General features: G+C 39.0%; 1 protein-coding gene across 1 annotated transcript in view; it reads right to left on the bottom strand.

The window, feature by feature from the left end:
• The window catches only part of SH2D4B (SH2 domain containing 4B), a 55,576-nt gene that overhangs the window by 13,049 nt on the left and 26,089 nt on the right, over positions 1-16,438 (bottom strand). The window contains exons 5-6 of the mRNA XM_063405992.1: positions 11,523-11,730; positions 10,332-10,459 (exon numbers count right to left, since the gene is read on the bottom strand). Coding sequence (XP_063262062.1) covers positions 10,332-10,459; positions 11,523-11,730 — 336 coding nt within the window. The remainder of the gene's footprint in view (positions 1-10,331; positions 10,460-11,522; positions 11,731-16,438) is intronic.

The raw sequence follows: 16,438 nt of genomic DNA, 5'->3' as shown, positions 1-16,438 counted from the left end.
TTGATATGGAGCCCTGGAAAATTCAAATTTTACAGCTGAATGTTTCAACAGATAACTAGGCAAAAAATATACTGTGTTCTTTGCTTTTCATGCTTTGCTCTCAGGTGAAGGAAAATGTGTTTTCTTTGAATACATTCCCTTTGTGTAAAGTTTAAGAATGCATTTATTTTTTAGGCACTTTAGCAATCTGAAATCTATTTTTATTTGTGAGAAGCTTCCAGATGACATCACTGAGCTCATATGAAATTCTTTCTATATTTTTAATAGATTAATTATTAGAATTTTTATTGCTAAAAGGGGTAAACATTTAAATCATGATCTATCTGGAGTGATTTCCCATATTCAAATTATAACAGCAGTTCCAGATAGATTTCTACAAAGCACTTTCCGTATCTAATTAAGAAACTGTACTTCTTTATCTAGTGCAAAGAAAAGTAAATCTAGGGATACTATTGATAACTAATTTTTCTTCTCACACACTTGGCTAGATTTGGGAACGTCAGGCCAGCTTTGTTAATTACAGTGTGTTCTAGCTGCTTGCAGCATTCTTGCACATTGATTTCGTGTACTGCTCCTCAGGGGAAAAAGTTACCTTTAATCACTCCATAAAGTGAACCAGACACTGTTCAAAGTCAAATGAGAACAACACTGGGGTAGTAAAAGCTTCACACCTCACGAGTGGCAGTGTAGGAACCATGTGCAGCTCTGCCAGTGACCCAGTTCTGGGCATCCCCTGGGGTCTGACACAGTTCTCAGTTAAGGCACCCAAAACCAGGCACTAAATTGCCTCATTTCCTACCAGCAGGGGAACCAAGGTGAGTGAGCTGGCAGCTAGGCTCAACTCACAGCAGGGTAATCTGAATGAAGCCACTACTCAGAAACAGAAATTACTCCAATCAACTTCATCTCACGAGTTCCAAAAAAGTTATAAACAGAAGCAGGCACAAATTTTTACTTAATTTTTGAAAACAAAGTCTGGAATTAAGAGTCTTTCATTTATGCTAAATTTCATGAATGAAACATGATACAAGGAACTGAACACATACAGCAATAATGCAGAATTATTTGTTCCTACCATCATCTTAGTTCTTAAAGCTTCTGTCCCCACCCTGTAAAGAGTAGTGTGGATAAGAGAGAAAATAGAAGAGGGAGCTGTGTCCCATGACTAATGAACTGCTGCTTTCTTGCACTTTGGATTGAATATCTATAAATGTTTTTAGCACACTTCAGATCAAAAATATTTCTTTTATAAAGCATATTGGAAGGAATTTACGATAGCCACATGCACTCATGGAAGGTCCATGCTGTGTTTGATTGTGAGAAGCTGTGGTAACAGCAGTGGCTGAATGGTCCATGGAATTACATATAATTTAGATCTCAGTCCTCTCCCCTGTGGATTAAGAACTCTTGTGTATTTTATTATGGATGTTAATCTCAGATAGAGACTCAGGGTTTGAAGCATTCAGAGCCAATGCCAATCAATGTGCCAACCTGCATAGAGCTTTACCTCTTCAAAAGGGTCAGGAGTTTGTGATTTGACAATTCCATTCACTGAAAGGCCAGGAGAAGAAACAAGAACTGACCTTTCTGAAATTGGAAAGGGAAGGAAGCTGTCATTCCCCTAATGTTTGCAAGGGAAAGGCAAATTTCTGTCTCCCTCACTCCACCCCATTCTGCCCCCATGCCAGCAGCACAGGGTGCAGTGACACACACAGGTTAGCTGCCTGCAGTCACAGAAATCTCTTCTCTTTGATTCTCTACCATCTCCTACTGTTTACCTCCTGTGGGGAAAGCAGTTGAAGTGTCATGATCTGATTCTAACTGGGTGAACTGGAATTAAGCTAAACCAGCAACATATTTTCACCCAGCCCCACGCTTTACCCCCCTGCATGACTACACACAATACATGCTGGTACCCTGTCTGAGAGAGTTGTCTTTGCTTAGCAGGAAAATAGTATTACTTCAGAGGAGCTGTCAAACTAATAACTTGTAAGCTTTTCCCTTGAGGCTGGATCAATAAGACTGCAGATTCAATACTTAGCAGAGCAAGAAGAAGGACCAATAAGGTGTCCAGCTGCTGGGAGATCAGGGAAATTTACTGACCTTGGGTCTGCAACTGTTTGCTGGGCTTTAAATAGATAAAATAATAAATATAACTCAGTCTATTGTAAGCTGGTGAAAATATATACAGAAGCCTGTGAAAGAGAAAGCACATTCTTGTAAGTGTGCAGGCAAAGGAACAAGAGCTGCAGGCATGGCTGATAAACACTTAGATATAGACCAACAATAAGCAGGATATGAGCAATTCATCCAGGACTAACAAGGTTCTGCACAGGATACCTGTGGTTTGCCTGAGGGAGTGATCAGCAAACAGACAGACACAGCATTTAAAGGTGCACAGTATGAGCTGAATGTCTCATGGTGGTAGTGGCTGATACCTAAAAGTGCCTTGTGCATGGATAAACTCCAGCTGACACTTCCACAATGCCAGTGGGAGGAGAAAGCATGGTCCAGCAGGTAAGGACCAGACTGCAGTACATGTCAAAGGGTGCCACTGCTCAGATTCAGGCTGCTGGACAGATGAATAAGGCCTTCTGCATTTGCTTTTGTCACCATCAGATCACCATAACTTCTTACAGTTTCACTGTAAGCAACATTTGTAGGTGTCTGAGCTTTTTACATGTGTGTAACACTCCTTATTTTGTGTAAAATGTGACTTTTATGTTTGTACATATGATTTCTTCCAAATAATTCTTGCTCTTATATCACATGTTTTTTATAAATGATTCCTCATATGTAAGCACTAGCAGCAGAGCTTCCTGTCCAGTCACACCTCTCCTTTTTGTCTTATGCAATGTGACAAAGCCTGAAGGAGTTGCAGAAACAGAGAAATGTACTCACAAAGCAGTTCAAAATGGATTCAGGACTGTAGTGAAAAATTACAGGTAAATAGTGTAAGCTACCATGATGGCTTACTAAGCAAAATCATAATTGCTCACAATGGCATGCTCTAAGAGTAGCAGATGGAGAAGGAACTCTTAAAAGTGTTTTAACTGAAAGGGGAAGAGGTCTTCAAAAAGTAAAGGAATTTTCAATATTTTTTCAGTAAATTCACCTGGGAGTAAACTCTCTGAAAAAGTTGCTGAATAGTCTTCACTCATGGAAAGAACTGTCTGACACAAACTTGAAAAGCCTCTTTTAAAAAAATTACTATTTTTAACGAACCATGCACTGTCTGGGCTCTGTACCTGACCTGTTTGTGCCCATGAAATCCTTTACACACCACCCTTATTTCCCCTTTGTGCTCACCTATCCTTTATTATCTCTCATTTTGGTATCTCTACCACACCTGCTAAGAAAAATTGCTGCCTTCTATCTTCAGAACGTGCCAAATCTTTAGAATATAGCTTCCAGTTAAAAAGCAGTCAAGAAGGACAATGTATTGTAAAAGAATAAGAAAGCTCATTTCACATTAGCAATTAGCCTATTTACATTAATTATTCAACTGCCTCATTCTACAATTTCCCTGCTGTTCTTTTGTGCTTCCTTTCACCTTGTAGCGTGTTACAGCTCACATTACCTCACTTTGATACTTTGCTCCCTTCCAAGAGGAGCCGTGAGTCTAAAACATTTATTTTGTTTGCTAATAACCTGTCTGCGTAGACACTTTGGAACCCTAATGGCATAAGAAAAACAATTCCAAAGCCTTCAAAAGAACTGACAGACTGAAACAATCATTATGACCTAAGTGGAATGAATTAGTGTGTGAAGGACCATCTTATTTCTCAGAAAACAGCAAAACACCTCTCATTTCTTAAAAAAGAAGCTGAGAGCTGAATTGAAGCTGAGGAATCATTTGGGTTCTGTTATGTTAAGGGTCTGGCTTCAGACAAAAATAATCAATTACCAGATTCCACCACAGGACCTCAATACTTAACTCCAAATACTGTGTGATCTTCGAGAAATACTATCAGAACATCCAGTAAATGTTTGATAAGAATATATTCAGGAAATACAGAAAAATAATGTTCCATCTCCCAGGAAGTGAAGAGCTTATCATGACTCTAATAAGAGCTCTCATTCTCATGTCCACCCATATAAAGAACATGTATAAAACTGCAAGGACAAGCTGGTTCATGTTTGGTGCTGCATTAAAACCTCTATGTGCAGGTTATAAAAATTACTGCTTTGTAATAATTTTAAAGTAAAATTACAATGGTGTTACTATTTAAAGGCAATGGTACAAACCCAGTGTGAGCCTATCCTCAGCCATTCAAATGCAAGACAGACTCTGCAGCCTCAGGGAGGGTTTAGCAACCCCTCTGTGTACCACACCAGAGGGATCTCAGTCCTCCTGCAGCACCACAGGGACAGGAATATCAGCATTCTGTGCCTCAATTCAGCAGTGAGGGAAAGCACAGCACTAAACAGAACCTCTTGTGCGCTGTGTAACCACAGGATGGGGACAGCTGCCTCCCACTCAGGCCTGACTGTGCTTCCCCACCGTTTTTGTAATGCAGGCTTTTGTGCTGAGTGTAATATGGTGTGCAAATTTACCTCATAGCTGCTCTTCCTGCCAAGATTCCCAACAAAGCTAATGCCCATTCCTACCAAAGTTTCTGAGAAAACCACACAGACTGGGGGTGGTGGCTGATACTAATTGGCTGTGGCATTAATTGTTTTGCACAAAATCAAGCAGGTGGCAATACCTGGCAGCCTGTGTGGACCCGGGTGTATCCCTGCAGCAGCCACAAGCCACAGAGGCTGCAGATGTTTGAACTGCTGATCGCAACTGTGTCCATCCTCTCTGAGAACTGACTGGCAAAGAACAGGGAACTCTACCTTTTAAATAAAGGAAGTTAGACATAATCTCTTCAAAATCTATCATCTTGAAAGTATCCTTTTATTAATCTTTCCCAGACAACAATTCAAAATAAATTTTGATATTCTGTAACCCTTTTTTTTATTCTCACTTCCCCTTCTTCATTACTTGCATAAATTAGAGAGCTGGACCTGTCCTGCAAACAGGTACAAGGTGTGCAGCAGGTACATTGATATTCACAATTCTAATTTGAGTCAGAAGTAGAGCCACAGAACATTATAGATACCAAGCCTTGCACATAGTTATTTTTTGCATCCTGTATGTCCTGTTGAAGACAGTGAAAAGCTCTCAGTGAATTCAGGAGAATTTTTAACAAGCCTTGTATCTTTTTATCATCAGCTACAATTCTAGAAGAAAACAAAACCCAGACCGTTAGGGCTCAGTTTACTTAAGCAGATAATCTACATGTACACTTTCTCAAATAGATGTAAAACTTAGATAATGATAAAGCAGTGAATTAGAAAATAGATCATTAATATCAAGAAGGCTGTACTTCAGTTGGGTTTACAACACTTGCTTTACATCTTCCTAACAAGAATTTATTGAAAAACTGGAAAGTTCCTTTTCAAGAGCAGAAGAAAAAGCATGTTTGTGTGCTCAAAGCAGCAAACTTTATTCCCTGTTAGATGTTCTTCCAACAGACCACTGCCACTTCTGTATCCTTTAAAAAATATTACAATACAAGCTATATGTTATATTTCCCACAGTTCAGCTATATGAATATGCCCAGTGCCCTTGTTGCTGCTCAAGGACTCATAATTAATAGACTTTCAGAAATATCTCCTTTACTGAGAACATCTTATTTGCAGAACCATTATCACTTTCAGTGTGCCAGATTTTCCTCTTGAAAACAAGTTTCTTCCTGAAAGCAGCATTAGCCATCTGAGGTTAAACCTCGATCTGTAAGCATTTGCAACACATTGCTGTTAAATTGAAAGTTTTCTTCTCTGGCTCCCCTGACCTCAGAGATTATTCAGCTCCTGAGTATTATTTGTGATTATTCATCTGTCAGCATTCTTTCAGTCCATCCCCAGCTCCCCACTCCCTTAACTGCACCCCACTCTGACTCCCCCGGTGCAATGGGTCTCCACAATAGCACCACGCTGCTGCAATTACATGGTAAAGGTAAAGCCTTTAGGGCAGCTACCTCATGTTTCCAGACCTGTGATACCAGCCTCTGAACTTTCCTTTCAACCCGAGGCAAGTGGAGATCTGATAGTGCTGCAGCAGCTGCTTGGCAAACAAGCACACAGCCACCCACAGACAGGCAATGAATGAATTCTGTATTGTGCTCACTACACACCTGAGAGATCCTGTTTTAGTGTGTGTAAACAGCAGCAATCAGAAAGCATTGCTCTCAGCTAAAGCTGGGGAAATATTTCGAGATCAACATCCTCTGCAAAGGAGGAGCTCTCCTCTATTCTGAATGGAAAATAACCAAATGCAGAACAAAGTATGTGAGGGTGAACAGTCTAACAACTGAAGTTAAAAATATCAAAACCATCGAAAGTAACAGCTGACAAAGAAATTAGAATGAAAAAAGAAGTGCTGAAACAGATTGCAAGCACAAGAGAAAGGTTAAAGGACAAATGACAGAGCAAACGTGGAAATAATACACATTTCAGCCACCAGCAACATTTTGTTAAATACTTAGGGGAGGAAAGGTCTTTAGTTTTGCTGCCATATGGAATTCTACACAAGTGTCTTATGCCTGCAATAAACTGAAAACTACAGTTTGCGAATGTCTGAGATAGTTGGACAAAACTCTTCAACCTATGGGGAAGACTGATAACTTTCCCTTTACTCAGCATGGGTCCCACAGGGGTTTGAAGAGAGAAATCCAGCTCAAAATTAAACTTGCTATGCAAACAAGGAATGTGTCCCCCTTCCCAGCCTGTTTGAGAGACAGCTCTTCCATCCTAAACACCAATCTACTTCCCTGCTTTCAAAGCATGTCAGCAGCTGGGATCTTGGCAAAGAATGCTCTTAATTCAAATTAACAAAAACCTTCCATACATGACACAGCATCAGGATGCCCACATAAGTTTGATTCATATGCTTGCACTCATCACTTAGCAGGTAGGAAATCACAATACAATTATCAACTTGCTGGTTATTACACTGTACAGAATTTACCTTTAAATACATTTAGACCAATTTCTTAGTTTTCATCATCAAAAACATTAAACAATATTTCTTTTCACTCAAACCTAAGGCTACTAGTAGACAATACAAAAGAAATAGACACTGATTACATTAAATTCCAAGATAGTCCTGGTGACATCCTAATCACTGGCTCTGATTCCTCTTTGCTTTAACAGTTTGAGAATGGAACATAATTGCACTGTGGCTACAAAGTGGGCATAAGCTACTTTAAAAAAAGGTTCATTGCTGCACAACCCAAATGAAGTAAAGACCATATCATAATTTTATTTAGGACAGGATTAAAGTTAGGTTTAATTCATAAAAAGCATGTGAAAATAGATCTTTTTCCCTTTGCTTAAGCTTAAATATCTTTCTAGAGTGGAAGGGCAAATGAACTGGGTTTTGGCAGACCAAAAAAGTAATTATTTTTACACCAAAAATTCGGTTGTACATTACGGTTTGTGTCTTTAATATGTCATTTTTTAAATTAAGAAAACAATAAAGCCTATTTCAAATGAGCTAAAAACATCTGCTTGAATTTAGGTAACTGATGATAATTTCAAGAGACAAACAGAGATGGATGAAGTTGAAGATGATATTCAATTAAGAAATAACTTTTTGTGAATAAAGAAAGAAATGATCTGATTTGAAAGACTTTTTGTTACTACAGATTTTACTGCCTTGCTTCAAAGGAAACATTTTGGAGTGATTCTTCAAATGAAGACAAAAGGAAAACTTCAGGTACATTAAGCATGCCATATGTTACCCTGTTTCATGTACCATGAAAATGCCCCAGACAATGTGTATTTTTAAAGGGGATCCAGATTGGTTTGATGACTTAAAGTGGAAAATAAGCCAAATATATGATGATAAAGACATTTGCATTATTATTTGTACTTTGCTACTTAGCTACACACATCTGTTTCAAGGCTTCATTTCTGTTTAACTAGAATTAGTTATGTACCCACAGTACAATTTGAGGACAGTGAATCAGCTAATGCTGAACTTCAGTTAAAAACCTGAACAGCCTGACAGTCAAAGCAGGCAAGCCAAGCTCTACTAGCCCTGGAATAAACATGTAATTCTGTAATAAACTGGTATCTACTTTTTCAGTGGTGCTGAAATAGCTCTCTTAGTGCTTTGCATTCAAAAAGCCCTTGGCATGAGGCAGAATATTAAATTCCCATTTTGTGTCCAAAACTGAGATATAAGAAAATACAGAAGTTGCTCACGGATGTGAAGGACCTGATTATACCTGCTGAGAAAGATGCTTGAGGTGCCCCAGTGGCTCAAGCTGTCAGCTGCAGTTCTGGGCTTTGCAGAATGTACTTTCATTTTACTGCAAATTTCTTATACAAATCAAATATATTCTGCTGTATTCTTATTCGCAGACAAAAATAATTAAAAATCATACATAATGTCCTGGATCCCTGAATGCAATACAAAATAACAGGAGGGCCAGGAGTTGGACTCGATAATCCCTGTGGGTCCCTTCGAAATCCTCATACTCTGTGATTTTGTTTGTTTGATTTTCCTCAGTTTGTGTCCATCACAAACAGCAACAGAGACACCACACAACCCTACCAAACTCTATAATAACCTCTTTAGATTCCACCACTGCAGAATAGGTACAAGGCAGTGTTCACAATTTACATTTGTAACAATTAATCTGACCAAAGCTGCAGAAGCCAAACAACTCGTGCAGGAAAGAGGTACCAAAGCAGCACTCACATAGGTCCCTGCAAAGAAAACCACTGAGCTTTAGGCTGGGAGTGTATCTTGATTATCTTTGTCAGGCTCTTTGAGTGAGAGAAAGAAAAATTGGGTACTTTGCTCACTTTTATAAGTCTTTGCATTCAGCTTCTCAAGCTATGAAGAGGAGAACCTGAGAAATTAGAGAATTATCATATATGTCTCAATTCTTGCTGTGATTAACAGATTAATCCAAAAGCCACCAAAATTAGTAGAACGATTGCACAAGCATTGGCTCAAGCCTAGATACCTCCTTAACTTTAAGCATAAATTATGTTCATAACTCCTCACAGCAATTTATATGGATGTGACCTTCCCACATGCAGGGCAAACATTTATCATTGGATCATACAGAAATCTCCTGGTTGGAAGCACTTTTGGCAAATGTCCACAAATGAAGTTTTAATCAGTTTGTCTCTCAGAAAGCAACCACACCAAATGTCTTCTCTAAGAAAACAAACAACACTGTCTGCATCATTGTTCATAAGAAATGAAAGTATTTAGCATTTACAAGCTATACATGACTGACTTCAGTGTCTTTGACTAATTAAGCCAATGAAAATAGCAGCTTGTTGATGTCTTTTAACTCATAAGAATTTGTGTATCATAAACAGAAATCTGAAATATATGAAACATTAAACTTATTCAGAATCACTGGTTCACTTCAGAACGCCCACACATCTTCATTTTAGGCTCAGAGACTCATGAATCAGATGAGGGTCAGCTTAGTGCTTGGAACAAAGCAATAGACTCATCAAAAGCAGCAATGGAAAAAAATTGAAATTTAACTTTAAAGCCTTTATAGTCCCTCAATTATGTCAGCTTTTAAGCCAGAACTCTCCTCTTTTTTTTTTTTATGTCTAAGAACACTGAATATAAAGATCATTGCTAATACTTACAAAAATAAGATGTCTTACCTGTGAATTTGATATCAAAGATTCAGTTTGCATTGCAAAGCAAAAGTCTCAGAGATTCTAGCAACTCCAGCAGATCAGACAGCAAGTTTTGGATCTACACACTTCCCATTTCAGGAAAACTGCCTAAAATATACACTCTCAATTTTTTTTGAGGAAAAAAAATTAATAGTTCTTGTTTGAAAAAGAAAGCAAGAAATAAAAAATGCTACCCCAGTTTATAAAGTATAACAAGGATTAAAAATATGTGAGTTCAAGTCATTCTTGCAAGTCAGGTAAATCAAAAACTTGTACATCAGTCATCCACATACCACGTCATTGTAGGATTTTCCAGTTTTTGGAGTACTTCTCACCCTATCTCGGTCTCATACTCTTGCTTGGCTTGCTATTGCACAGCAAGTAAATTTGGGACAAAATATTCCTGAAAAAACTTTTGTGAGACGAGTCCCAAATTAGTCTGAATAATTGCTAAAAATAAAATGGGAAAATCACATGCTAATAGAAGGGAAGATGCAAAAGTCAGGTTTTAACAGGTGCTCGGATTCACCATGTCAGTAGGGTTTGGTTCTTTGGGATGGAGGCTGGCAAGAGTCATTTCCCGAGCTCTGTTATAGAGAAATGAGGGATCAGGGAATTACCATGGAACCACTGGGCAATCCTGTTGGTGCTCCTCTCAAAGCCAGCCCGCCGAGGGATCTGCTCCTCCTTGAACCAGCGGATGATGACGTCTCGGGAGAAGGGCCGAGAGGGGCGCTCCCAGGGGTTACTGCGCAGGGAGACGGAGCATCAGCAGCGTGCAAAACAAGGGACAACACAAACGTTCATTTTCTTTTGTTTGTAAAACATACAGCTGCAAAACGGTCAGCTTAACTTCTGTTCAGTACAACTCGCTGAACATCCAACTTTTCAAAATTTGCTAAAATTACTTTGTGTATTTATGGAAACCACAGTGGTGTGATTTTTACATTTGCGATGGCACCTTAAACATTTTCTTACAGAACTTAAATTGAAAAAACAATTTACCACAATGGACATTTCAGTCAGCTTTCCTTTTCCACCTCATTTTTATTCCAATGTAAATATTGACAAGCAATTTTTTCTTTTTGAGTCTATTCCTTTTTACTGGCAAAAACCTCTAAATCAGTATCAGGTATAATACACTGTGTCTCCAAACAGAAACCACTAAGCACAATAGAGGGAATGTTCTGTTTAAACTTTTATGTTTCCTTTGCATTCTCCACTTGACAGCCTGCCTTACCCTTTCTGCTACTTTCTATGTGTTTTAGCTATTAGGAATCATCCTCCAGTTTGGATTCTTCTCCTCCACTAAAATTAACTGTGCTCCCTAAATAGTCAAATGAAAGATAAATAAATACCAAAGACACTTGGTTTTGCCTGAAAAAAAGCCACAAAAAACTAAAAGCCTCTGAAACTTAGGACTGCTCTCTGAAAAACAAAAACAAAAAAAACCAACCAACCAACCAAACCAACAAAAGCTAAGTTAAGCAGCAGGCAGTTTTCAGCTTGAGGCCCAAGACTTGCCTAAGAATTTGTCCATTTGACTTCCCTATATTACAGTCTCTCACACTGATCTCATACTGTCTTTTCAAGGAGTCATCTCTGCGTGAGTTCTAAGAAATCTGCCTGAAGGTAAATGACATTTAGTTCGCATTAAATCTGTTTTTCTTTTCCTTTAAACATTGTTTTTCTGACCATCAGGAAGCAGCAAGACTGAGGACTCCCAAAACCTCAAGACTAGCGTGTTGAAATGGTGGCAATTGGAGCAAGCCAAGAGAAAACTGCTTCAAAACCACTCAGCACAAACCAACCTGGACGCTGCGGGAGACAGCAAAGGGCTCGCAGTGTTGTTGTTCAGTTTGGTCTCCTGGTCATTGCTGAGGTTTGTCCCCTGGAACAAGTGGCTGAGGCCGGCCACTCTTCCCTTCTGGATGGCACGCAGGGACTGCCGTCGGTACTCGTCCCGCGCCCGCCGCGCCTTGTGGCTCCTCTCCTCGTCAGCGGCCTTGGAGCGGCGCACTGGGCGGAACGAACGGGACGAGAGGTTCAGAAACACAAACAGCCGTGACCCCCCTGCTCACAGAGCAGCTTAGTGCCTTTACTCCTACAGGAGCTGGTTCTGAGAATGTATAAATTGCAACACGTTACCGAAGGAGGATTATCAAAGGAAAGATGCCCACCTCTAGAAGCCTCAAATTATCAATGATCTGACCACTACTGGCAATAACTGAGCCTCTACATATTGGGATTAAATCTGACACTTCTTTTGGCTGTAATACAAGAAATTCTGCTTGCGGACATCTTTTCCCCTGGAAGTGCACCAAGTTCTCTGTTTCAAGAAAGGATGTTAATTACTGCTAAAAATTAAGTCTGTGTCTAAAAGTGTTCTTTGCCACTATGAACATAACTAGAATTGAAGGGTCAACTCCCAAAATTTTATCATTATAAAAACTGACATGTAGGTTGCACTTTGTCAGTGCCATTTGCTTTCTGAAAGGCATATACTATCTTTGTCGTGGTACTTAGAGACACAGACATCATCAACCTGAAATTCGCAGTCTGAAAATGGTTTCAGTGACAATGGATACATTAATAGCCACTGGAAAGGGCATGTTGATGCTATGGATGGGATTCACACTTCAGTCTCTGAAATTGGATACAGAGAACCAGAATTTGTACTGGATGATTTAATACACAGCTAACAATGGCACTGACCAGGGAGTTACCCATTTCTGTAACCTGAAATGAGACTGCTGCTCTGGCTACTGCAGCTCAGGCATCTTTCACTAAAGCTTCTTCATTTTAAAATTAATGTTCCAACAATCCTGTCTTTGACATGGTCTAACTTAAATGCACCGAGAATTCTACTGCAAATATTCGTCATCTATTGGCTCTTTTCTGGTGCCTCAAGCCCCATTTGGATGATGTTTTTCAGTCACAAATAACTGCAGGCAGGAAAATTATTCCAGTGCAAAACAAACCTTTAACATGCAGTGAAGCAAACATTAAAGAAGCTAGCTATGGCCTCCAGTAGCAATTATCAATCCTGCCATGACTATCCTGGCTTAGATCATATCCAGTTCATAAAGTGAACTCTCCATTTCCTACTCCCCTGTGGCTGTACCTGTGACTAGGAATGCATGATATAATACCAGACTGCTGCATTTCACTGGCCTGCTTGCATCCCTCTGGTTTACACTCCCCATTTACAGCAAGCAAAAGTGTAACTCGATTTAACTTCCAAATTCCAGGAAGATTTAATGGAATCAAGAAATAAAAGCACTCAAAGCCAAATGAAACGAAATAAAACCTTGTGGGCAAATGAGGGAATTTCAGCTTAGACTTATATAATATTATCATAAGCAGAAAGATATGCAGGACTAAAAGCTCATCAAGATAGCATAATAAACGAGTCATAGATGCCTCATATGTATGCAACTGGCAGGATTTCAGCTTCACTTCACTACATACCCGGCAGTTTTGGCTAAACACAGAAACAAAAAATGCACAGCACAGGAAACACAAGTAACAGACTTCACCATTTATCTTACAGATTGTTGTTTTTAAAAGTAGATATCATTTACATATACTGCTTCAGTGGCTCCAGTATTTCTGTGATTTATCCCTTACAAAGCCACTCAGTAATGGTCACTTTAAACATGAACTTTGTGCTTGCAGCACAAGGAGAGACTGCAAGGAAGATGAATGTGATGCAATTTTGAGATGTCTAGAAAGCCTCAACTGTTTGTCACCATCACAATATTCAGATTGAGGGCAGACTGCCTGGGGCTTTCTGGGACTCTTTTCTACTGATGTACAGGCTTCCTGGCAATGAGAATGGCAAGGTTTCTTCATGCCCCACTTTCCTCAATAATATGAATGTCTTTTCAATAGATTTTCCTATTTTATTTTCCAACAAATCTGTACCATCAGAAATCAGTGACCCACAATACATTGTCCCAAGCTATCAAACTTCAGTACTTCTTATCACGAAACTATGAGGTGAGGTAGCACAGATTGTAACTGTTAAATATCAATATTTAGAAAACCTTTTGAAAGTATGACATTCAGCCCTCCCTGTGCATACATAGACGTGTATGTATGTATAGATACACATACATGTATGTGTGTTTACATTTATGTACACACCCATACGTGTCTATATGTGTCTGTGTACACATAAGGACAGGGAAGGCTGCATAGAGATAGTGAGATTTCATATACAGAATCAGCTCTTTGACATTATGAAGAATTTTTACTGAAATTTTCCAGTGGAGGTATCTGGATTGTATTATTGACCACAGGGATGCATAGGGTCTCTTAACCCATTTTTTTCTCATTATTGCACTCGTGATTTTCTCTCTATCCCTTTCCTTGTAGTTACTCTCAAAAACATCCTTCTCTTTCTTCTGCCTTTAGAAGTTGTCTAGTACAGCTTCAACTGTGGACCTGGGTTCCTAGGTTATCCTAAGTTTCTTTTAATCTCTGATTGGTCAAATAGTTTTTTGAGCAAATAATCAAAGTCACTGGTATCAATAACCATGTTTGGTGACTGGAAATAGTACTGGGGATAAAGCCATTGCAGTCAGGAGGCTACAGAAAGGTTTTTGACTATACCCCAGACAAAATGACATATACCACATGAACCATCCTCCCATACTGACACTTCCCACAATTTGTCTGTCTTGAGAAAGTCACTCAGAGTCTGAAGGTAAATCTGGATGTATTTTTGTAGAAGGTTTTTCTTACAATAGACTTTCATGACTATTCATATTTCTCTCTACGGCTTTGAACCATCTCACTAGGAGGGAGAACTTTATGTCTGGATCAAGTCTAGCACAAATATTTTAAGATAGAAGAAGCCAAATTTCTACATTACTTGTATTTCAAGACACATCGTAACCTTTCCAGTAACAAGAAAGCAAAAGTAGTCAGGACTTCTAGTATTGACTTCAGTAGAAACAGATTATTTTTCTTAGTTGGCTGTCCTTTTACAGTAAATTTACTTCTGGCATGACCCCTGTGAAAAACACTAGTAGTGTAGTCAGTCAATATTCTCAGTGGGGAGATTAGATATCTGGAAAAAAAACCTAAAAAGCTCTGAATCACCATAACAGATCCATATGTCTAGCATAAAGAATTACTACAAATAATAATTTACATACTCTTACATCTTTCTTTAATTTCATGGAATAGTGTAAGGACTGACAAGATGGAGAAATAAGGAATTTGTCAAGCCCATGGGAGATCTACAGCTCAGCCAGGGCCCATAAAACCAGCTCCAACACTGGTTTTCTCTTCTGGTGGTGGTGATACCAACAACAGGTACATCTTCCAGTGCTCATAAAATGAAGACATTTTTGCCCTCATGGAACTGGAGCTTGTGTAGGAATGCGTGGGCTGCTCAGAGAAGTGTGTACCACTGTGACTGCAGCCTCAGCACAGCAGGCCAAAAATGGGCGAGCAAACCCTCCTGGAAAACTGGTAAATACATCCAAGACAGGATGTGCATGGATGGCATCCGTACTGCCATCAATATCTGATTGTCATTGCTAGAAGTGAACAGTTTAAAGCCAGCTCAGACGTGTCTCTGTGACACGCAGTGTGAACATCCTCTTAACTACAAAGCACAAACCACAAATGTGGGTGTGCAGGGGCTCCTTGGCTCCTACAGGGGTTGGCTGGGGTTCACTTGTTTTCCATGAACACTTTATGAGAATCTATCCTTTCTCTATGCTAACCTAAGGTGCCTTTTGCCTTCTATATTTTCTTAGGAGTGGGAAATCCCTATTAGCAGTCCTGGCAAAGCTCTAATACCAAATATTCTGATATAGATGAGGATTAATTCACACTGCGCTGCAGCTGAAATTGATCAAATAATTTGTGCAAGACTAAGACCTCCCCATTTTCTACAATCTATTTTGTGCTTTTGAAGAGCTTTGATTTACAGTCAGATATGTGAAAGCTGAAAAAACCCAAACATATGCTTTGAATATGCATTGGAATTTAAAAAATATTTTGTTTTAGCTTTCCCCTCGTTAAAAATTGGAAGCTTGTTTATGAGCTATTCAAAATGACTAACTAATAGATAAAATTCAATCTTCAGATTTTCTGACTGCACATACAAATCACACAGTGCTTTTCCCTTTCCTAAGTGGAAAATATAAGTTCCCCAAATACTCTGCAGTATGGCTTCAGTTCAGCAATGTTATCTGAGGGCACATGAATAATCCCATTCCTATTCAGCAATGCACTGTGAGACTGCTGGAGGTCAGAGGGCACATATATGTAAGGTTGAGCACTTGCTTAGTTAATGCACAGCTAAACTGGAGACTACTCACTTTAAAATTCTGCATTTTATCGATGCTTCTGCCAGTAAACTCACTTGAGTTTTTGGGGAATATAAATTCCCAATGAATTCCTTTAAAATTCAGGCAAAAATAAATTCATAGACATATGTGTAGAAGAACATAAAAATATATAACAATATAAAAGAAGCTATAATGAGTCAGCCTGGTATCCTTCTTCCAAGAGAGACCAAAAGTAAGTGCTTGGGGAAAGGCAAAAGAATAGATTGACTCACTCATCTCTGTCTACATTTTCTACTGGAACAACTTTTTTCTGGAGATGAATAAAGCTGATCAGAGAGTATCTGAGCACTTTCCTGTCTGATGCAGTTTGCAGGGCTTTGTAAGTTTATTAACAGAATGCTTTTTACAATATTCAA

The sequence above is a fragment of the Prinia subflava genome, chromosome 9, assembly GCF_021018805.1.
Source record: "Prinia subflava isolate CZ2003 ecotype Zambia chromosome 9, Cam_Psub_1.2, whole genome shotgun sequence".
Classification (NCBI taxonomy): Eukaryota; Metazoa; Chordata; class Aves; order Passeriformes; family Cisticolidae; genus Prinia; species Prinia subflava.
Note: the sequence above shows the minus strand (reverse complement) of the source record. Positions and strands in the feature narration are given on the sequence as shown.